Source organism: Zeus faber (assembly GCF_960531495.2).
Source record: "Zeus faber genome assembly, chromosome: 5".
In the NCBI taxonomy this organism is placed as follows: Eukaryota; Metazoa; Chordata; class Actinopteri; order Zeiformes; family Zeidae; genus Zeus; species Zeus faber.
The window spans coordinates 30119724-30143802 of NC_137192.1; the positions used below are offsets into that span (position 1 = coordinate 30119724).

General features: G+C 47.4%; 1 protein-coding gene across 1 annotated transcript in view; it reads left to right on the forward strand.

The window, feature by feature from the left end:
- Nucleotides 1-1702: 1702 nt before the first annotated feature.
- kif21b (kinesin family member 21B) overlaps nt 1703-24079 on the forward strand; it is a gene marked incomplete at both ends in the record, with an annotated part of 55712 nt that continues 33335 nt past the window's right edge. Inside the window, 1 exon segment of the mRNA XM_080001116.1 lies at nt 1703-1743. Within this exon segment, the coding sequence (XP_079857242.1) occupies nt 1703-1743 (41 nt within the window).

Here is a 24079-nt window from a genome sequence, read left to right on the forward strand (position 1 = left end):
TTCACAGGATCATCTACAGGTGAGAATGCTGCACTCTTCTCAAACCCTTGCATGGTTTTAATGCAACTTATTAAAGTTAGTTCAACCCGGTCAATAACAACTTATTTTATAACACGGACGTTCCGAATAAATGTGTTCCGCAAATAAAGTGAAAAATATTTAATTGAACTACTGTATGATAGTGTTATGCTTGGCTGTACTGCTTCAGTCAATCATACAGTATATGGATTTTCACTCGTAAAGCCATTTGGTTTCGTCTATTCACTTCAGGGAAATAGCTGCAGGAAGCTTTTGGAAGGCTTTTGTATCTTGTCTTGAGGCTTTTGAAGTCAATCCACATTTTTAGAGGACAATAGATTGCCAAAAAAACATTTTTTTAATACGATGCTATAAATCTGAGCAGCGCCTTCCCGTAGTGCGGATAAGCATACCACACTATAATTTATTGCAATTCACCCTGTGACCCCAAGGTGTTTGAAGCCCGGCCTCTGTGCGCACGTCTTCATGGGAATATTCTCTACAATGTCTGCTGAAGGAGGAACAGATGGACGCTGGACAATAATGTCAAAATAAAAACAAAATACCTCTGGTACAAAACCGCCTCATCATAAACAATTTAAATGATAAATTCACAAATAAAAGTCGAAAGGGTTCCAGAGCATTGCAAATATGGCTGTTTTTAAATGCTAGACATATAAAAACATTTTTGGACCAACCAGGTTCCAAGTACAGTAAGTACAGTATACTAATAATAATAGTAACTATTTAGGCTTCCTCTACCCATCATGTAATCTAAGTCTGCTTTTTTTTTAACAGTAGTTACGGCAAACTTTCCTCATTTTATGTAATACACCTAGTAATTAACTAAAGTAAGTAAGGTACTTTTAAATTAATTTCCATGTTATTGTGTAACAAAAATAAATTGTTATTGTTGTCTTTATATGGTCTGCGTTAGGGGTTCCCAAACTTACCGCGGCCCCCTAGAGCTCAGGGAAGGAATTGCAGGGCTCTGGAGCAAAAGTATAAATCTTTTTACATGCACTTATATTTATAAAAAAATATGTATATCTTTTTATATATATATACATTTATTTGTATTATATGTATTATTTACAAGTGGTTCAGTCAGAATGCAAGTCGTTGGAATAGGTGAACGGACGTTCAAACGGCCGCCATGGCGCCCCGCCTCCTCCGCTCCCCAGCGGGGAGGGGGGGAGGGGGGGCGTGGTGAATGGAGCCACGCAGCCCTGGCTGCCCTCTGATTGGCGGATCGCGTCAAACGGGGGGGGCGGGAACCTCTCCTCTGTGTGGCCGAGGCGCCCGTCCATCACGCGGGGCTGGCCGCGCCCCCCCGGTCGGCGGAGTCCCCGCACACTCCCGACGTGACAGTGGAGCCGAGCGGGTCCGGAGCAGCGCCGCGCCGCGCGGTCCGTCCACCATGCACTGGAAACGGGGTCCGGGCAGGAGAGACACAAGGCGGGGAGCAGGCGAGCCCAAACCCGGCGATGTGACGCACGTGTGCCGGAGAGAACGCAGCGGCACAAAGGCGGTTCATTGTCAGCGGGTCTTGGCGGCGACCTGCAGCCGCTCGGCGTGTAGTCTGTTAGTCTAAAGGCGCTCACCACCGTCGCACGTTAAAATCTGAAAATAGCAGTTTGCTTTCTTCTCCCCACGCCCGGTTGACCAAAGCCCGAACGCCAGAATGGCGAACCAGGGCGACTGCTGTGTGAAGGTTTCCTTGAGGTAAGTCCAGCACGTCTGCCTGTCTGCCTGTCTGCCTGTCAGACCACATTGTCTGTACCTGGCGATGAGTCCGGTCCTTGTTTCAGCACCATCCTCTGCCCTTTCCTTTCTGTGCACCGTGTTGTACTGTTGGTGTTAGTGCAGGTCTGCTCTACCTTGCCACCCATGTGCTATAGGGGCGGTGCTCTGCACAGTATTGATGAGGCAAAGCATGTGGCACTGCCCATGGCATCCCACCTCCAACACCCCTGTCACAACGGGCGTTGGGTGAAGAACCCTTATCTCCTTTTATCATCACTGAACATCTGGAGCGACCAGGGCCGCTGCAGCCAGGTTAGGGCTGGACATATAAAAGCATCCGATCGTATATCCCAGTCGGCTTTTCATCCTGCAATTTCATCTCGTCTCATGTCGGCATCGTGGATGTGTGGCCGACGCGGGTCAAAACATGATGGGCTTCCTCTTTGTCCGCCTTTGCAAATGAATCGATCACAAAGGAATGGGCTCCTTCAAAGCAGTGTGCCACAGGCGTCACATGCAGCCCCCTACAGCGCGCGTCTGTGTTAGGAAGCGTTCGCCGCCCAGGCCGCCGCACTTTAAAAGCGTGTGAACGACTGGATCTTTGTGCATGTTTGGATTGATTAAAACTGGATAGTCTCTCAAATTGGGGGGGAGTGACTTGACAGAGGGATCTAGCCTAAATTAACAGCCGGTTCGGGTGGGGGTGGGTTGGCCCGATACACCAGTCGTGGCCTAACTTACCAGGGGGCAAATTAAGATGGTGAGGGTGGGCTTTGCAACTGGACCATGAATGGCCTCATCTCCTGGGGTGATAGTCAACCTCATCTGTCAATGAGCCGTTGAGCAAGTTCCCTTTGTGCTCGCTGACAATGCTAGTAAGAGGAAGTGGGTTAGGTTTTGTTGAAGCTTTAGAAGAAGGCCACGCGTTGAAAGGATATCTCTTTGGCGGCACCTGGAAGCCGCCGAAACAGCTGGTGAGTGGCGTTCGTACTGGGATGCGGAAGCCCGGGTTATTGATTGAAGTGCATCGAGAGCTGCCTCCGGGCTTTTGTTGTGGTGTAACTGGAGTGAAGTTGACAGATAATAAACAGGTAATAATGGACAGGGCCACACCTCTCAAACATGCCCCCTCCAACTCCAGAAACGCACATAGAGGACCTGTCTCTATGTTCTGTTGACTCTTCCTCTGGGACAGAGCCGTCGACGCGATCATGTGATCCGAAGAGGCTGCTTGAACCATAATTTTTATTTGCGAGGTTCAGCTCTGTCGCCTGCTAAACAAAGCAAAGCAGTTCACACATTAAGAAATAGCTCAGCCCCTCTGCCCTCCTCAAAACCGCGTGGTATCTATAGATGCTTGGGCCTGTGAATTACATGTTTCAGATAAACGGCTCTCGTGTAATTATATGGGGGACAAACGTGGGCGACCAAATTCGGTTTGATCGTGTGTGTGTGTGTGTGTGTGTGTGTGTGTGTGTGTGTGTGTGTGTGTGTGTGTGTGTGTGTGTGTGTGTGTGTGTGTGTGTGTGTGTGTGTGTGTGTGTGTGTGTGTGTGTGTGTGTGTGTGTGAACCGAAAAACGCAGTAATATGCCTGTGTGTGTGTGTGTGTTCAGGAAATGGGAAGCCCACAAATAAACAGGCAGCGCAGGCATGACTTCCTGTGGAATAGGGGAGGTTTTCCCAATGACCTCCAAGTGCTTTTTCTTGCTGATAAAAGGGGATGGTGTATAATTGCTCCCACATTGCCACTGCCCCCAGACAGACGACTGCTGCTGCTGCTGCGTACAGAGCATCTTTATGTGTGTGAATATGTTTACGAGATGAGATTGTAACACACACACACGCACGCGCGCGCACACACACACACACACACACACACACACACACACACACACACACACGTCTGCCTCAGCAGCCTTGGTTTCCTGAATGTCTGCATTGCCTTCCCTTTACAATGGCAGCATAAAAAACAACTTGACACAGAATCTGACATTCAAACCTGAGCACCAGGAGAACGGATCCAACACACACACACGCGCACACACACAGACACACACACAAGACGAGAAAGAGAGAGTGACAGTACAGCATGTATCCCGCTGGCACACGCGGAAATTATCAGTCTTGCACCGCAGAGAAGCCAAACACAAGATGCACATAAAGTAGCTCTCCGCTCTAAGTGGCCATCATTAAATTGCTCATGGCTTGCTGCCGCATCAGTTCACTTACGAGATGGACCTTCCCAGACGGCCACAAAGGAATGTTAAGACTGTCTCATTCACTCGCAAATTTGACATTTGACCGCCTCTGCTCCGTCACACGCTCTCTCTCTCTCTCTCTCTCTCTCTCTCTCTCTCTCTCTCCCCCTTTCTCTCTCTGTTTTCATTCGACACTACACACTCACTCACTCACTCACTCACTCACTCACTCACTCACTCACGCACTCAATCATGCACTCTCACGCAATGTGCATTCTGTTGATTGCACCTTGAGTGCTGCATTGGCCCCAGATTGAAAGTTTTACGTCCTACAGTGCTCGCTTCAAATGTGTATGTGTGAGTAGTAATATAAATGTCTCTAATATGTGTGTGTGTGTGTGTGTGTGTGTGTGTGTGTGTGTGTACTGCGTGATCTTGCTGTTTGCATATTGATCGCTCTCTTTTCCTTTTCTCTACCTCCTGCTCCTAGGCCCCTGACACCGATTTCAGAGCAGCCAGTACAGCGTGTGTGCTAAGTGAAACCATCATAAATAGAAACAAAGTCCAATCTGTTTAGCGCTGCGGTTTTTCTCTTCACCCCAAAGACAGGAGTCCAAAATGGCGACTGTGATGATGAGGATGGAAAATCAGTTAATATTCACTGTGTCCCCAGGTGCCTGGCTGTGTGAACGCTGTGCTCTGCGGGTTGTTCTGAACTGCTGTGACGCAGACATTCGGGCCGGAGGACGATTGGTAGTTTAGTCCAAAGAAAGATTCCCTTTTATTTCTTTGGTCTTGTGTTCATGTTTTGGATCAAAAACAACCAAAGGGGGTTGCACATGAAACGGAAAGGGAAATTTGTGAGGGTACACATATGCCTGGCGTATTTGACGGAACACAGTGGGTGTTGTTCACAACTTTTTATTGCACTTTGTTCATGGCATCGTAAGCCCACTCGGCCCCACTCATGCATACGTGTGCTGTTAACTTTTTCAGCTCAAACTGCAAAATGGTGCCCTCAAAACAAACATGACTATTGAAATACAAAGGCGGAAGGGGCCCCTAACAGCTGATACACAAAAGCTTTAAATGGGAGTTAAAAAAAAAGAAGAAAAGAAAAGTAGTGTTTTGGAGGCGGAGCCATGTCCTGTGTAGGCTACGAGTCTCGGCTGCTTCCTGTGTGTGTGTGTGTGTGTGTGTGTGTGTGTGTGTGTGTGTGTGTGTGTGTGTGTGTGTGTGTGTGTGTGTGTGTGTGTGTGTGTGTGTGTGTGTGTGTGTGTGTGTGTGTGTGTGTGTGTGTGTGTGTGTGTGAACACTTGACCGTGCGGCTCTGTCTGGCTCACCGCTCCCCAGGGGGTCGCTTTTAAAAGACATTGAACTTGGTGTGTGTGTGTGTGTGTGTGTGTGTGTGTGTGTGATTCATAGGCCTACGTAGTAGCCCTTCTGATAGGAGCAGTCTAAAGAATCTCCCCCTCCCTCCCCTCGAAGCATCAGGCTGAGACTAAACAGGTCGTAACGTAAGTGAAAGCATTTTTTCACAACCTAGCACAGGAGTCCCTTTCCAATCAGCGAGCTTGCCTCAACCGAGAGAATATGAAAGGGCCCAAATGCCCAAGTTGGCCGTCTGCAGCTGCACATCGCTTCCTCTTCACAATGCCCGGGTCACATGCGTTTTGTTTTGAACCTCGCGTTTCCGAGTGGAAGCCAGTCGTGACAGCATGCCAAACGAACGTCCCGGGTGAAGTTCTCGTGCCGCCCGTGTGGCCGGGTGTGTATTGTGTTTGGAAACGCTGAAGTGTGGCAATTAAACTATGACCTCGTCTGTTTGAATCCATAATAAAATCACACGCTCATTGTGTTCAGGGCGGACAGAAGCCTTAAATCTGTGAGTAAACATTTTAATGTCGCGCAACAACTGGAAAGTACTTTGCCGTCTGCGCTCTTCAAGTTTTTTTTCCCTCGCAGGCCCCTCTGCCAGGGTGGACTGAAAATGCGCGCACACACACACACACACACAGACGCACAGAAAGGGGATAGGTTAATCGGGTGCAGGTGTGTGCCATATACCAGGTAAAACGCTCTGTTGCTGCCAGATGCTGGATCAGAGTCCCTCTGTCCACTATCTCCACAATCCTAGAGGGTGGAGGATCTGATTTCCGGGCTTTACTGGTGGGCGAGCGTCGAAAGAGGGCTTTACGGGTGCCTAGTTCAACACTTGTTAAGAAACGGCACAGCCGTCCTGTTGCATAAGCCTGGTTTGTAGGCACAGGGGCTCTATTTGTAAAATGGCTGAGAAAATGGGGGGAAAAAGGAAACAAGCTTAACAAGCAGCACTGTTGAGCAATACGTTCATAATGCCCCCGTCTGATAGGGAACATAGGGAAGTCAATGTACACGCTACTTATTCTGAAACCACCAAACCGCGGCAAAGGGCCTGTGTCGGTGGAGATCACGGCAGCGCTCCATTCAGAGCGTCTGAACGTCACAGTGCAAGAATTTGCACTTGAGTTTGTCACCTCTGCAAGTGTAGTGAAAACAAAGATTAAAGCATCTGTGAGACAGTTGTGTTGATGAAGTCCTCCGTGTAAGTGCATTAGTGCTCCCAGACGCTGTGCTGCTGTTGCGGAATGATTTCCTGAGAGGCGGGCGCTCCGCGATCCCCACTTCCTGTTGACTTCCCCTTTTCATTACATGCTGCTGACTCGGTCCAGGAGCCAGGCAAAAAGTTTTAGACAAAATATCCAGCCCTTGGTGAAAATCGACAACTTTCACCGTTGAGACCTGACTGAAACGAAAGTGAAGCTTTCAATACTTTAATCAGTCTAGTGATCAGTGCTCTGACAGCAGGGAGGGACAATCCACCCATATCCTGTTTTGCAAGGATGTAATCAGTCGTAAAGTTCACTTTTTTGGTGTGTCCCTCGAATTGTCACTCACGGCAGGGAATTAAGGAAGTGAAGGAAATGGAATAAGGATCATTTGATTGGAAAACTCTGGGGGGGGGGTGATTTGTGAGCAGGTCCATGTCGTCCAGTCCACCATTCTTAGGAAATCCTACTTTCGAACGGGAGGCTTGAAGGAATGGTGGGAGGGTTTCTCATTTGCGTTCATCTTTCTGATGAATCTCTTGGGGCCGACTGATAAATTCTTGACGCCTTGACGCTCTCCTGGCGGCAGAACTCAACATTTAAATTCCACAATACCGTTCGAAAGGCAACACCTCAATTGTTCTGGCTCGTGGACCTACCCAATCTGTTGTTAAAACCCCCGCACCTTCCCCCGCTCTTCAAAATGCGAGTTCACTGTCATGAAGAAATCTCTTGTTCTCGTACCAATTGAGGGCACAATGTGAATGATATTCATAATTACATTTCCGATCCATCCCATTTTTCCCTTGTTCACGCTTGTGTGCACTGCGAGCGTAACGCAGGACCAATGCGCAGGACGCAGCCGCAAGACGGTGACCGAGAGGCTGGAATGTTACCGAGTTTCGCTGGCCTGTTCCCTCCGTATCGCTGACCCTGCCACCTCGGATGGTCACACCCTCGTAACCCCGCACGCACACACACACACACACACGGACACACACACCCTAAATTCACACTCGCAGACTCCAGTCTATTTGAATCTGAGCCATTTGAATTTGGAGCGGTATGAGAGGGACCATTTGCATTTCCCCGTTATCAGGAAATTTCTGGAAATGTTTTGAAGCTCTAAGAAAAAACAGTTTACGCCAGCAACACGGACTCGACGGCATAACGCGGCTTTTTCCACGTCTTCCAGGTGTGCACACAATGTCCTTTAATGTTGACGTCATTCTGATACCACCCTGCTGATGAATGAACTTATGAAGGTGTTGACATTTGCCCAGCATGGAGTTGCGGGACTGTTTCAAAGGACAGGAGACCATTTTGTGTGTGTGTGTGTGTGTGTGTGTGTGTGTGTGTGTGTGTGTGTGTGTGTGTGTGTGTGTGTGTGTGTGTGTGTGTGTGTGTGTGTGTGTGTGTGTGTGTGTGTGTGTGTGTGTGTGTGTGTGTGTGTGTGTGTGTGTTGGGGGCTAGCTGAGGCTACAGTACTTAAACAGGGCACCTCCTTAGACAGCAGAGGACACGTTGAATGGGTCTGTCACTGCAGGTCTTTGTGCTTTATGCTGAGTTAGTGCGCATGCAAACACACACACACACACACACACAGTGAGGACAATCGGAGGATAAATGGAGGTGATGAACAAGCTGTATATTTAGAGAGAGTGCATTAAAGAAGGATGGGTTCAGAAAAAGGAGACGGGGAAGGAATTGGGATCGAGAATGTGAAAGGGGGGAGAAAGAGTGTGTGTGTGCGTGTGCGTGTGCGTGTAAGTGGATCATGTCCTTTCATAAACTGCGCCTTTGGATGTGTCCCCGCCGCTGTGAAAAGAGCAGTTTCTTTCTTTGAAGAAGGGACTAAAAGAGGAGGGAAAGGAAAGGGGGGGGGGGGTGGAGAGGGTGGAGAAACAGAAAAGCGCAAGTGACTCCCCTCTTGTTAAAAGGGCTGCTTTAGCAGGCAAACAACTCTGAGCCCAACAAGATATATAGTGACTGCGTGCACATGTACGTGCGTTGGAGCATCTGTGCTCGCCTGCCCCCCCCACTCCCCTTCTGTTTATGCAAAATTTGGGCACAGCTGCACCCATCGCCGATATTCCCGCAGGAAGATGCAGAGGGCCCGAGGACTCCAGTCTAGACAAGTTAACTCTAGTTTGAATGAACAGTAACTTTGAATGTTTTCTCACTGTGTTTTAATGTGTTTTGTAACAAATCCAGGCGAAATAAAACTCGCGCTGCGTTTCTTATAGCGCTCAACGCTCCTTTACCTCACAAATTTGATCTCTTGTGGTAAAAAGAGATATATTATTGTTTGTAATGGTCTTTCACAGATACCAAATTACAATAAATGTACGTGTCAGCATATCCTGATGCACAATGTTCTCCGATCATGATATGAAGTCATCCCAAGCCTCCCAAGCCAGATATTTCATGCCCTAAAAGGGCATGAAATATCTGACTTTTAAATATTTCATACTAAAAGTAGAGTTTTGTCCGATGTCACATCATCTTGGATTGTTTTCATTATTATTTTCGATTTTATGAAATTCCTTATTTTGACAATATTGTGAATTCCTCCATATCCTCAAGCCCTAATCACTCCCACTATCTCCCGAACTCCATTTCTTTTTGACACAAACCTCTTCTTAGGTGAACTCTAAAACCTCTGTTGAACCTTGGATTGAAGTACAGGTGTGTGTGTGTGTGTGTGTGTGGGTGTGGGTGTGGGTGTGGGTGTGTGGGTGGGTGGGCTTTATTTTATCCCCACTGTCTGATGTGTTGTGTTGTGGAGACGGGGAGGAGGGTTTGGCCAGTTGGCTGGTAATCACCTTGAGCCCTAAGTAGCTTAATCAAATGCTGGTGTTGTGTCTCGGACTGTGCTCTGTGTTGTTGCGTGTGAATGGAGGGAGACGCCAGCAGGCCAAGACTTAAAAACAGCTGACATCAGTGCTAAATGGCCGTGTACGCACCAAATTTATAACGGCCGGCCAGGCCGAGTGGATTAAGCAGGTTAACTGCTTAATCATTCAATTTGACCCAATTTGACAAATAACAAGGAATCAAAAAATAGTTTGGAAAAGTGAATTGGAACTCTAGGTTAGTCCATTCGGATGAGGTTAAAGTAGGCTTCCGACGAACTCCGATGACCTTCCTGCTGACCGACAGTGGAGTTAATAAGACATAGCAGTGACTGAGTAACATCACTTAAGCACGCGGAGAGGCTGAGGCCAACACCTTTGGAGACCAGTTTAACCTTGCTTCCCTACGGTGGGTCCGACAGCTCTTATCCATTGTTGGGCTTATAACTATTCTTCCAGAATCCTTTATTCAAACTACTATATTATACACCAAAACCATTTCTGCAAGGTGCTCAAGCACTTTGACCGAACGTTAATGCTCCTGCTAATGCATGGACTTGACAGGCGAGCTCATCTTGGAGCTCATGTCCTGCCGGACTTCCACACACAGGTTACAGTAGAGCCGAACAGCAGGCCGGGAGGCAGAAAGGATGACCGAGGCTTCTGCTCACGGTGACCTGGCTCGCTGACGAGGCAGATGGACAGACAGACGGACAGACGGACAGACAGACAAGTCATGGCAGCAGTCTAGCCCGTACATGGAGGCTTAAACTGGAACTCAGTGACGCGATTCCTAGACTGTGAGTTTAACTAAGGTGAACATCGCTGGGTCTTTTGTTTTGGCACGTGTGTGTGTGTGTGTGTGTGTGTGTGTCTGTGTGTGTGTGTGTGTGCGCGTGTGTGTGTGCGTGTGTGTTTGGTAGCGTTGGAGAGGGTTGATTATTAATAGATTTCTTCTCGCTCTACATCAGAGACAGGCTGTCATTTTAGTGCGGGCGTGCTTCTTGTTTGTCTGTGCGTGGGTTGTGCACGTCTGCGTGTTTGTGCATTGGTGCACTTATGACCCCTATAGCTTGGAAAGAGCTGCAGCCCAGCTGGGCCCACATGCAAATGCATGTCAGTCTGTGTGTCTGGGGGTGGAGCCGTGGTCATCTGGGCTTGTCTCTCTCCTATTTATCCAGCACCAAGCCTCTGATAAATCAATGAGATTTCACGTCCTTAAATTGGAAATGGTCGTGAAAAATGGTTGTGTGTGTGTGTGTGTGTGTGTGTGTGCGTGTGTCTGTGTGTGTGTGCACATGTGTGCGGGATGCGCCGTAGATAGCTATTGTTAACACTGTCTTTTGTTTCATTCCTATTATTTTGGGGACATCCAATCACTATTATCAACGGACAGAATCCAAATCCAAACTACGTCAAAATGGCGTGTTCCGTCCAGATTAACAGATTTAGCCTCTTCTTTCATTAACGTTCATTGGATTTAGAAGTTGACCTGCACCGTTCTGTCACGGACATTTGGGGCAGTCAATATGTCATGAAAATCTAGTAAAAACGGCTAATTAGATTCCCCCCCCCCCATCCTTCACCATCCCCCACGGAATACTAGACAAAGGAGACGGGGGGGGTGGAGGGTTAGAGAGGTGAAGCGGGGAGGGGTATGAGAGGGGGTGTGAGAGGAAATGGGGTGGGTGGGATTGACCCAGAATCGGCTCCACTGATGCAGACTGATGTGGCCTCGTAACAATGAGAGATGTTCATCTGAAATTGGATGTCGATGACAGGTCCGTCACAGTGATGAGGGCTTTGTGACTTGTACAGTGGCTCGGCTCAGACCGCATCATGTCCACGCTCACCGTCCTCTGAGCGGTACCAGTAGCACGGGAGGAAGTCGTAGTAGTAGTAATGGTAACAGTGGCAGCCGGGCCAGCAGTAGTTGAAGTGTCTTTCGAGGAAAAACAACAAAATGGTTCATTCCGTAGGTTTTTCCCCATTGTTACGGGATCAACTCGTCATTCACACTTCGCCCCGTCGGCCTGTTAGACTGTCCAGTTCCCACTTCACGGGGGATCTTAGGTGACACCGCCCTGTTTGCCCTTTGCTTCTTTTTGCTTTGATGTGCTGTGTTATTTATGTCATAAGTAGGAACACATGGATATTTTCATCCCTTCTGAAGCAAGCACAACAGAAAGCAATCCTGTCCCTAACCTTATTTGTCGTTATGACGTTCTATATATTTTTTGGATGAGTTCTTGAGACATACCATCGCCAATAGCCCAGAATAGTAAAACTGGCCCGTCACAGGAAAATGTAGGCCAGATCCTCGTCAAAGGACTTAGTTGGGAAGGGCCTGTATCGACGTCGATGAACCACTTTTGCCATCTCCGTTCCCACGTCTGACTTTGCACGCGAGGGGCTGACATAGACAGTCACACAAATCCTCATTTCATTGCACTCGCGCTGCTAGTCTCTGGTTGGTAGTCACTGAGCCAGCGCTGGGCTATACTGTAGGACGAGAGGTTTTAGGATCCTTCCATCAGGCTTGTGTAAACACTATGATATTGGCTGGCTGGCTGGCTGGCTGGCTGGCTGGCTGGCTGGCTGGCTGGCTGGCTGGCTGGCTGGCTGGCTGGCTGGCTGGCTGGCTGTGTGTGTGTGTGTGTGTGTGTGTGTGTGTGTGTGTGTGTGTGTGTGTGTGTGTGTGTGTGTGTGTGTGTGTGTGTGTGTGTGTGTGTGTGTGTGTGTGTGTGTGTGTGTGTGTGTGTGTGTGTGTTACATAAAGGAGATGTTACAAAAATACAGTATACAAAGTTCATAACCTTTTGTTGGGGAACACATATAGGCCTCTTAATTTCAGTTGTGCGGTCAGGCTGTACATTTCCTTGGCATTGGAACTCCCCTCATGGAGACAGGTTAGGCTTTCTGGCCCGCTGGTAGTGTTTGGGTGGCAGTGGGGCAAGGTACCACATTGCTCTGGCAGAAGGTTGCCTCCACGGGTGTCCCACACTGCCACCTGGGACGGCCAGCTGTCCCCACACCTCACAATGCATGCATCCAGTGACCCATTTCTGATGTACATTTTAGGGCCCATTATAATCCCAATCTATAATCTTTATTGTCATACTTCCTCCATCCTCCTGCATTCTTCTTATAGCATTTCCTCAAGTCGTTCACCATGCATCCCATCCTAAGTTCCTTGAAGTGACTAAGTGCCCAATCCGCTTCTCAGTTCCACCACTGATCTAAACGCACATGTACCCACATTGCCTATGTACCGACTCCTCTTCAGGGGGCCTTAACACAAAGACCTGCCTGATTATCTCACTGCTCGGTGCTCTGCCCCCTTTAATGCAACTCTGACTAGATTAGACTGGATACAGTGTAAGACTGAAAGCAAGGCCTGCAACTTGCAGCGTCTCCCATCCCTTTCACTCAGTGTGACTGCCTTTTGCCAGACTACCTAGGGGGGAAAAAAAACAAAACCCCTCTGTGGATCCAGAATCATCGAGGTGACCATTGGTTGTGCCTGGCCCCCTGCAAGGCATTTTATGGAGCACCATAAGACTGTCTGGTTGTGTGTGTGTGTGTGTGTGTGTGTGTGTGTGTGTGTGTGTGTGTGTGTGTGTGTGTGTGTGTGTGTGTGTGTGTGTGTGTGTGTGTGTGTGTGTGTGTGTGTGTGTGTGTGTGTGGCTGGTTGGCTGCAATCCCGCTAGCCTGCTGCGACGCTTGGCCAGTGTGGCGGATTGGGCGGCCTGCCTGGACAGGCCATGCTTGGAAGCTCTCTGCTGCCTTTATCTGGAATCACAGATACACACATACAGTCTAGAGCCAGCACAATTACTATTAGTGTGTGGCACTGGCAGGGAACGTTGGATAGCTGGAAAAGCAGGAAGGGTTGGGACGCCGGGAACAACAGATGGATGGATGTGAATGTCGAATGGCAGGAGTGATGGTTTTATCCACAGAATCTCTGCAGACGCTTGATCCAGGAAATCAATAGGAGTGATTAAATGGGTGATGATAGAGAAATGCTGAGTTAAGCTCTATAATCCACTGTCTTTTACATTGAGGTGGCCTCTAGGTTGTGTTCTTTTTTTTTTTATTTATTTATTTTTTTTTAGGATGCCCAACCCATGAAATATTTGTTATCCATACTATTATCAACTATTATTATAATTGCACAATATGTTCTGGATAAGAACGTGCTTTTGAAAAGGGATGGATTTGCGAGGTTATTTTTCGTCTTGCTCACCGCCTTGTGCACATTGATTGCGAGGGACGTAAAAATCTTCCCTGTTTATCCAGGGTGTCCTTGAAAATGCTTTTAAATGACGCGTAAGAAGTTCCACGGATACGAGTGCAAGAACGGATTTTTCCTCCTTTCTGCGTCAGTGAAATATCAAATCCCTTTTTAGTCTATTTTCTTTTTTTTCCCCCCTTTCTCATCCTGACCCCACCTTGCAGTGGTCTTCATGCGCAGTACCACATGGGCCGATCTAATTTCATCCCATGCTGATACCGATATCCCCGAAGCACCTCCCCCAAATAGGCCAAGCCAAACTCCTGGGCTCCTGGGGCTTTTCATCGCAGTGCATACAGTCATGCTTCATGAATAGACACATAATTCTCCCCGCTAAGCTTTTTTCTCCCTGTATTTCTTTCTCCTTCTCTTTCCATCCCCCCCCCCTCTCTCCCTCTCTCTCTCTCTCTCTCTCTCTCTGCTCGTGCATGCGAGATAAGAACGTGGCAAATGGAGAGGTGGAGAAGGGTGGAGCTTCAATCGGGTCCCTCTCCACGCCTTTCCGGCAGTTTTGTACTGTATGAGGTGAAACGTGCATGACAAGCACTTTCCACCGCCTTCTCTATCAGAGTTTCCGTTAGAACAAGTTGGTACCGGTCCAGGTGTCCTGGAGGATTTCAACGTCCCGGGCAAATGGGAGAGCTTCTGGTCAAATAATATCTGTGTTTATTAAGCTTAAAAACAATTGATAGGCAGGCTATATAAAGGCTTCATATAAATCATGAAGGCATGTAGAGTTAATATTTTTTATTGAATATTTAAAATATCATAAGTCCCGTCAGTTAAGCTATTTTAAAAGTAAATAAATAAATATTTGGCTCTTCGTTACAACTTGCCAAACGTGGAAATGAACAGATCTGCGGAATTTTTCTTATCGAAATGATCGAGTCTGTTTTATTTTGACGTCGAGGAAAAAAAAAAATGTGGCGACAATTCTCATTATTGTTTTATCGCCCAGCACTAATTCAGATTGTGCTTCGAGAGAGATTTGAATGTTGGACAGATTTTCCCGGTCAAAAACCTGCAATTACCGGGTAACGGAAACGCTGTTCTCTACGCCAGTTTCACTCCAAGCCCTTAAAGTTTTCAGTCAGAAGACACAACACAAAACCAAAGGAATTGAAAAGATCAGCACGTAAGCCTTTGACTAGACTGATGAGAGGCGTTTTCTTTCTAGAGCTCCCTGAGCTGCAACTCTCGTGTTAAAATGCAAATTATTATTGGTGGAAAAAACACTGCAATTATTTTTTCTTTCACCCCTCTTCGTATTTCACTGTCGTTTAAAAAACCCCCCCAAAAAAACGTCGTCTTGTTCCCACCGTTGGTTGTAATCAACCACAGACGTTTGCTAAAAGCAGGGTGGAACACAGGCTTATTTCTCAAGCACCATCTCTCCCTCTCGCTCTCTATCTATCTCTCTCTGTGGTTTGTCTCTGTTTTTGTTGTTTTTTGGTGAACAAGTTTCTGCTGCTGTGACATGATTTACTGAAAATAGAGCAATCTCAAAAGTCTCTCCCCTCTCTCTCTCTCTCTCTGCGTGGAGATATCGTATCCGGCCTCCATGGAAACATGACCTGGACTCGCTCACAGTTGGAGTGATAACGCCACAGCTGGGGTTGTCACGGTGGGGGCGGGGTCAAAGGGAAAGCACAGTTGTGCGGCGCTATCAGAACCGGGGAGGGAGCTGCCCTCGCCCCGGTTCTGATAAGGTCGTCGTTCGAGTGAGTTGACTTCTACGTCACGTCCCCGAGAGGCAAGTGTCCATCGGTCCCGTCGCAAAATCGGCCAGCACTCTCAAGATTCTCTCTCTGTCTCTCCTCCTGCCGCCCTGTCTATCTTTCTCTGACGCCTGTGTATACACACACGGGACAGGTCGTTGACCCCACCGAAAAAAACCCCCAAATAAATATTACATGTGAAGAGGTCAGGCTTAGTTACGCAGTTACTCGCGCGCGCACACGCGTGGCAGTGCCAGTCCACACCGCGGTGTAATCCTAATCCGGGCGTGCGTCGCCACCATGACGGGGCGGTAATCCGAGGTGTAGCACGGCGGACAGGGAGCCGCTGTGCTCCCGGGCCCGTGACGGGATCCCTCCCGACGTGGCTCGTAGCGGTTCGAGTCTCTCTTTTGGAAGAGGGAGCAGAGTGGCGAGGCGCGAATGAGCCGAGCTCGTGACCACGTGTCCCGTGTGTGGTCAGAACGCCCTGGAGCACAGGTAGCGAACGCCGCAGCCTCTCCCAGCGGACGGCTCGGCGCGCAGCGCGCTCTCCGGCACAATGCGGCGATTGTGCGACGCCGGGCCGCGTGCTGATGTGTGTGACTTCCTGCCCCGGGCTGTTGATGTTTACTTGGATCGAGGTCAACGGCAACTGTGGGGGGATTACTGGTGGAGATGTGACGGGCCCCGGGACCATGCTGCCGATGCCTATTTGCATAAATTTAAAGAGAAATAACTAAAGAAAAGGGAGCCTCTGTTGACGTCGACGTTGTTACAGAGAATGATGTCACAGGTGTCGGTGAAGACTTGGTGGCACGTTGAATGTGGACCTCACTCTTGGAGAAGTGTGTTCATGGTTGGTCATGTAGCCATGAGGAACTCCCCATGGAGCAGAGCTATGAGGCAGTGCCATACGTTGTAGATTATATACGTTGTTCATTACAGTTGGAGTGAACATTCGTAGCCGAACCCTAACCCAATTATCCATTCGTTCACCGTATAGATTTCACAATATTTTAAGTAATATACTGTACACTTCAATTTTTCAATTCATATGAATGGAACAGTGAAATGATCCACAACCTGTGACCCACACTACAATTGAATCAGGATATTTACCGATATTATGAATGTATCTGTGGGAGACCTTATTTTGAAATATGTAATGGACGCCATGCTTCAAGAATATTGCATTGTGTTTTGTTATGTAATTTGATTTGGCAACTAGGGATAGAACACCAAATGGTATTACTCCTGCTGAGGTACTATCAGTGATTTGGTAGGACTGAGAGAGAAGGTCAGACTGTCGACTGAGCCTGGATGAGTGGATAACATGGAACAACATCCATTACAGCCAGTTTTCCACCGTATGGTGCCGGCTCGACTCCACTCGCTTTTTTGGTTTTCCATCGGGTAAAAGTTAGTACCTGGTACTTGGTAGTGTTTTTGTATCACCTCCGTCCATGTTCCAAGCGAGCCGCGGCGATACAAAAAGGGGACGTGAAAACATTGCAGAAATTGAAAACAAAGTACCTGGCTGGCACCAAAAGCGAGTCGAGTTGATTGGAGTTGAGCCGGGACCATGTGGTGGAAAAGCGGCAGAAGAAACCGGTGGTGGAAAATCTGGGTTCAGAAAGTAAATCTCCACTCTGGGAGTTTGAGTCAACCATTTGGATTTGCTCATCAGCTGGTGGAGCAAAAACAAGACAGGACTTTTACTTTCTCGGCCTGGAAGTGTGTGTGTGTGTGTGTGTGTGTGTGTGTGTGTGTGTGTGTGTGTGTGTGTGTGTGTGTGTGTGTGTGTGTGTGTGTGTGTGTGTGTGTGTGTGTGTGTGTGTGTGTGTGTGTGTGTGTGTGTGTGTGTGTGTGTGTGTGTGTGTGAGCAGGTTTTAACAAAGGAGGATATTATTTCATTAAAATTAATGTTGTCCATGTGACTGTTTGAAAGAAATTGTTAACGGGGCCTCCCTTGTTCATACCAGTCTTTTGTCTTAATCTGGTAATGAGTCATAGATATGGTTTTATTTATTACTCGTTTGCCCATGCTCACGTGGCCATTTTTGTTCGCTAACCTTTTGAAGATGTCGTAGTGATAGCCCATTCAGGGTTGTGTTTAGTGATCTCCACCTGCCAATCTCCTAGTGAAACGCTGAAGGGTAGAAAAGACAGAAGGCAGCTGAATTATTCAACCATGGAAAGCTCGAGCTGAGCAGAGGAGACTGTTGGCCTTATCAAGTCATTTCCTGTAACGAACCATGATCCTCTTCACACCTACAGAAATATACATCCTGTATATTTGTATGAATACATGATTTCCAAAAGTCTGCTAGACACATGACAACCGCTCCCTTTGGAAATTGGTTCTGTCAACATTGTTATATCAATAGCTGTGGGGGAACAAAGAAGTGTGTGTGTGTGTGTGTGTGTGTGTGTGTGTGTGTGTGTGTGTGTGTGTGTGTGTGTGTGTGTGTGTGTGTGTGTGTGTGTGTGTGTGTGTGTGTGTGTGTGTGTGTGTGTGTGTGTACATATGTATATATACAGTATGTATATCTGTATGTGTGTGTGTGTGTATACAGTATGTATATATGAATATGTTGATTTTCACCAGTTCCCTCCCATTGTTATAAGGTTTACTTCAGTGTACGTTTGGTTTTGGTTTTTTCACCACGCCCCAAACCCCCGCCACCAACAGCGGCACTCTGCCCTCTGAGAACCGTCCCCTATTCCCCACGTCAGGGCGGCTGATGAGCCCTCTGTCAGGGGGGATGTCTTCATGAGGGAGGGAGGGAGGGACACAAGCCGCTTCTGCACAGAGATCCTGCAACGCCGCCGTAACGCAGAGCCGTCAATACCACGACTTTGCTTTTTGACACCGAGAGAGAAAGGGCCAGGGTGGGGCGGGCGAGGGAGGAAGGAAGTGCGGGTTAAAAAGTCAACAGTGAGTCGCGAGTGACAACAGTGAGTGACTCTTCTGTTATGACAGAAAAAGGGAAATGGAAATGGAAGAGGCTTTTTAAGCTGTTGAAGCGCTTTATACCAGGCCCTCACGGCCCCGCCCAGGCCTATGACGCGCTGATATGCTTCCACTCCAAACACTCGAAAAAGAGTAGGACAAAACACCGGGCCGTGGGGATAAAAAAAGGAAGATGTGAACACAACGGAAAAGGAGCACAGAAGACTGAGGGGGATGTGGGAGAATCTGGAACCTCTCTACTCAGGTCGACGTGTCCACAAACCTCCGATCAAACGCCCGGCGGGAGCGAGGGAAGGTTATCTTGACCAGGGGTAGACGATCGGGAGATGAAGCTGGGTGACGACGTCCTCGGTGCCGCGGGATTTTTATTTCAACGTGAGCCGCGGCGGCTGACTTCCTCCACTGGCCCTCAGCCAGACTGACGCGTGAAAAAAAACACATTGATAAGCTCTGAAACACCTGGAGCTCACCTAATTATGATCAACTGTGTGTGTGTCTGTGTGCGTGTGTCTGCGTCTGCGTCTGCGTGCGAGTGTGCATGTGCGTGGGTGAGATGTTTTCCTTGATGTGTTCCCTTACAGAAATCAGCTATTTGGCTGTCAGTAGCCTGTCTACTTCTTCAAAGGTTTAGTGCACGTGAAAACACACACACACACACACACACACACAAGCACACTCTCTTGTCGTTGGCAGGGAGGGTAGTTGGCTGTTATTATTATTATCATCATCATCATCATGCTCCACATTGGGGGTTGTGGTTGGCTCGCTGGGCAGAATGTGCACGTCAGATTTAAGTTGAAATCAAGGATGATCGCCATGTCCGTGAAGAACCCTCTCCTTCTAATGTCTAAAAGTTTCACAAGTACACACACACACACACACACACACACACACACACACACACACACACACACACACACACACCACTCACCCTCTCATCAGGAGGCCCTCTGCGGTTTCCAAGGAAACTGGTGCTACTGAATCCTGGCAGCCAAAGGGAGATTTGTGCCTATTAGTGAAAAAACTGGATCTTGGTTGTGTGTGTGTGTGTGTGTGTGTGTGTGTGTGTGTGTGTGTGTGTGTGTGTGTGTGTGTGTGTGTGTGTGTGTGTGTGTGTGTGTGTGTGTGTGTGTGTGTGTGTGTGTGTGTGTGTGTGTGTGTGTGTGTGCGTGCCTGATAGACGTGGTTGATTCATTTGATAGAGGCGTGGATAGATATTATTATTTGCTGTATAATTTCAGTGCGCCGATTTCAAAAGTATGTATTTTTTTGTTCCATTTTCTCATATTTGAATAATTTGCGTGGGGGGTGAGGGAGTTGCCACTTCAAATCAGTGGTTGCACACAGTTTTGCCCGGCAAGGTCTGCACGAACTCTGGAAAGTTTTGGACATGCTTGGTTTTTTAATGCTGGATTTTGAACGCTTTCAATTTGAATATCCACCCAGAAAACACTGGGGCTTTTTTTTTCTTTCCTATGCTGCCTACAGTAGTTTAAGGAAAGTTCAAAAGAAAACAAGTGCTAATGAATAAACCGCATAATTCATGCCAGTTCTTGAAAAGGGTGACCAGGTGTTGAGCAGTGTGCTGGAAAAGTGCTTTGATTTCACCTTATTTTACCTGTAGGCAACACCGGGGAAAGGAGCTACATACTTAATTTTTTTCCAAGCTTCATTGCCACTCCCATTACGTTCTCTTAACAACTTTGACTCATTACATCCCCCCCCCCCGGCCATCTTGACGCAATACGGAGTCCCAGTTGCATCGGTGTCGCAATGTGCCGCTCTGCAACCGTGGCGTTGTCCTTGCGGCACCGGCACATATGGCTCTGCGTCCATTGTGCAGCGTGGGCTCAGAGAGGAAACCTCCTTGGCACGCGCCGAAACATGTCGGACACACGGCAAAACCGCTGACATGTGGCAGACGTTTCGTCTTGCAGTTCTTGTTTCCTCGCCAGAGAAGTGAAGTAACGTCGTCCTCGCAGCGTCGCCAGTTATTCACAAGTCGCCGTTTCTACGGCGCCGACTACAGATCGTTCGATAATTCATCTGGATTCATCAGATATATTCATTAGAATTGACCCAACCCTAACCCATGACTTTTTTTTTTTTTTTTATATTTAAGAGCTTGTTTTTGCGGCTTTAAAATTATTTCGATTTTTCCAGAGAGAATGCAGACCAGACACCACGGCTCATGTTTCCGTGAATGCAAGCGCTTGTTGATGCTCTCGCTGAGGAAATAAAATACAAACAATAAACCGTCATGGTCTCAGAGATAAGACTCCAAAATACGTCTTCCTCAAACTAAAACCATAAATAACAAATCCAGTGGCTTCTGTACAGTAGTATGTGTGTGTGTGTGTGTGTGTGTGTGCGTGCGTGCGTGCGTGCGTGCGTGCGTGCGTGCGTGCGTGCGTGCGTGTGTGTGTGTGTGTGTGTTGTTTGTGTTTGATGTTGCTGTCTCTAATTAGCACTATTGGGTTTGATAATTATCCTAATAAGATGAACCCCTCAGAGCTGGAGGGTAATGAGTTTCTGAGTTTTTAGTGCTTGTATGTGTGTGTGTGGGAGGGAAGGTACAGTAGAAGGATGTGTGTCTTCACACACGTGCTGTACATACATTTGTGTGTGTCTGTGTTGTGCATGTACAGGTATCAGTGTGTGTCTGTATATATGTGCATCTTTGTGTGTGTGTGTGTGTTTGTGTGTTTTTATGTTCGTGTGCGTGTGTTTCTTTGTCTTGGTGTATCTTTGTGCATTTTTGTTTGTGTGCGTGTGTCTGCGTCTGTGTGTGTGTCTTTGTGGGGGCGTGTGTGTCTTTGTGTGTGTGTGTGTGTGTGTGTGTGTGTGTGTGTGTGTGTGTGTGTGTGTGTGTGTGTGTGTGTCTTTGTCTCTGTGTATTTTTGTGTGTGTGTGTGTGTGTGTGTGTGTGTGTGTGTGTGTGTGTGGACCCCAGGATACACAAAGTCTTTTCCTATTAGTGTGCATAGATTAGAGAGAGGGATTCATCTGCCACATCGTGGATCCACCCTCCTGTCTCTCTCTCTCCCTCTCTCTCTCCTTATATCCCTCCCTCTCCCCCTCTTTAAACTTTTGTCTTTTGTAATGCAGAGCTATTCTTAGCCACCAAATGTCCTCTGATAGCTGCATGGCCTGTTTGTATTTGTGTGTGTGTGTGTGTGTGTTTGTGTGTGTGTGAGTGTGTGTGTGTGTGTGTGTGTGTGAGGTGTGTTGTTTGGTGTGAGGATCAATTTTATGGATCCTTTTGTTCGAACAGCCTCTTTAAACGCTGAGGTGCACCCAGCTGAGCCCTGGTGTGTGTGTGTAAAAAATTGATATTTTTTTTTACAGCTGTTCCATTTCGTGTCTCCTCGGACCAGTGACGGGCTGTCATCCGTGTGTGTGTGTGTGTGTGTGTGTGTGTGTGTGTGTGTGTGTGTGTGTGAGTGTGAGATCGGGGTTCTGTGTCTATATCTTGTGATCTAAAGGTCATCACCATTCATATGAATCCAATGCCAGTGGTCGTCGTGATCCTGCGTCTCTTTCTTTGGTCTCTTTCGAAGAGAGATGAGGAGACTGACGGGGACAAAAAGTGCAGTGAGGCTCTGGCAGTGAAACTGACAGAGCATCAGTTTGTTCCGCCAGGTACAGTACGTTCACACAATATAGGAATTTGCTCTGGTGAGGTTCGGTGCGTAACACTACAAAGTCCGAAAGAATGAAGGATGAAAATAAAATAGAATAGAGTTGAAAGTGAAGGAAAAAAAAAATTTAACGAATAAATTCAATAAATGGATAAAAATAAAATAGTAAAATATGCATTACTACACGACTACACTGAACCACACACATAGGCTCCCCTACCTTACTGTACTATATGTAGCATACTGCACCGCATACTGTGTCACTGTTCAGGGCTGTTTGTGATTCCGTATTGCTGCGCGGTACTGTTGTATACTGTGCTGTATTATCCCAAACACTACCTCACTTCATTCACATGCCACTTTAATGCACATATCTGTATATACATTATTGCCTATTCAATATACATAAGCATATTCCCTCTATCCATTCCATTTTATTGTATTTTATTTTATTCTCTATATTTTTATTTTATTCTATAAGTATTATTTGACTTACTGTATTACGTTTTAGGAGTAGGTTAGTTGGTCTATTAGAAATATTTTTTTCCTAGGACATATTGTGTGTTATCACCGGGTGCGTTGCATTACATTTCACTGCATATATGTATGAAAGTATGTATATGTATGTGATGAATAAACCTCTTGAATCTTGACTAGACACAGTCTGCACACAGCGCCTCAGGTCATGGGCGCAGTCTCTCATTGATCTGTTCATTTATCTCCGATTTCCATAGAATTGGACTCAACCATGTCAGCAGGTCCCTGTGTCTTTAAGGATCTTTCAAGGCCTTTTAAATAGCTCAGCCGTGGCACAATAACCGTCTGTGTTTTCACAAGCCGCTCGGCGTGTTCTCTTTTGATTTCCACCGTGAGATCCCTCCTTCGCAGTCGCTGCTGCAGCAGCACAACAAAAACAAACGCTGCCACCGGTGTAGCGCTCTGATTAATATTTCTACTCACTCAATAACATCCACTTCCTTCCTGTGTAACCGTTATTTCCCACCAGTGCGTCTTCGCTCAGCATCCGCACATGAAAAGGGTCGTGCTCGGGTTGCTGCTGCTGCCGCCGCCGCCGGGTTATTTGATTTTAAGGACAATTCCAAATATTGATAGGAGTTATTTATACACCGTTCACTGTGCACACACCTTGCTACTTCAGAAGTTTATTGCGTTGATGGTGAACAGAGTCCATCACCGCTGTGTTTGCGACACAGGGTTTTTCATAAATCGTCTCAGTGACATTAGCCCAAATTTTCGAGGCCCGGCCACATTAAATATTGACGTGACCAATTTTCCTTTAAGCCGTTTGCTTAGGCATATAGTCTTTTACAGCGGGGAGATTTAGAGTGTGTGTGTGTGTGTGTGTGTGTGTGTGTGTGTGTGTGTGTGTGTGTGTGTGTGTGTGTGTGTGTGTGTGTGTGTGTGTGTGTGTGTGTGTGTGTGTGTGTGTGTGTGTGTGTGTGGCGGGGGCAGTGCTTCTGTGCTGCAGAAAAGGGCCCATTTTAACGTCCGTCCTCGTTGTCCTCTCAATGACGCCTCAAGCAGTAAAGGACAGTCGAAAAACATTGTTGTCAGCACTCTGGCACACAGACTTGTCTGTGTGTGTGTGACCATAGCTGCATGTTAAAAGGATTAGTGTGTGTGTGTGAGGGAGGCAGGCAGACAGACCTTGTGGCCTGTGGGTGTGGTTGTTAATGTATGCTGGAGAGAAACCATGTGTGGAGTGAAGATAGGAGATTGTTTGTGTACAGTATGCGCACAGTATTTGTGTTTGACACAAGGACTACTCAGTGTGTGTGCACGTGTGGGAGTTTGTGTGTGTGTGTGTCCACTACTCCCTTTATGTATCCTCATGTGTGTGTGTCTTTGTTGCAGTCTCTCTGTTGTGATCTCGGTGTGGGGGACGATTCAGGGGTGGGGGGCGCATCCCCTTAGGATTTGACTTGGCGTTTGGTGTGTGTGTGTGGGTGTGGGTGGGTGTGTGGGTGGCGGTGGAGGAGGATCAATCCACTGCTTTATTTCTCCTGGCTCATGCCTTTTTTT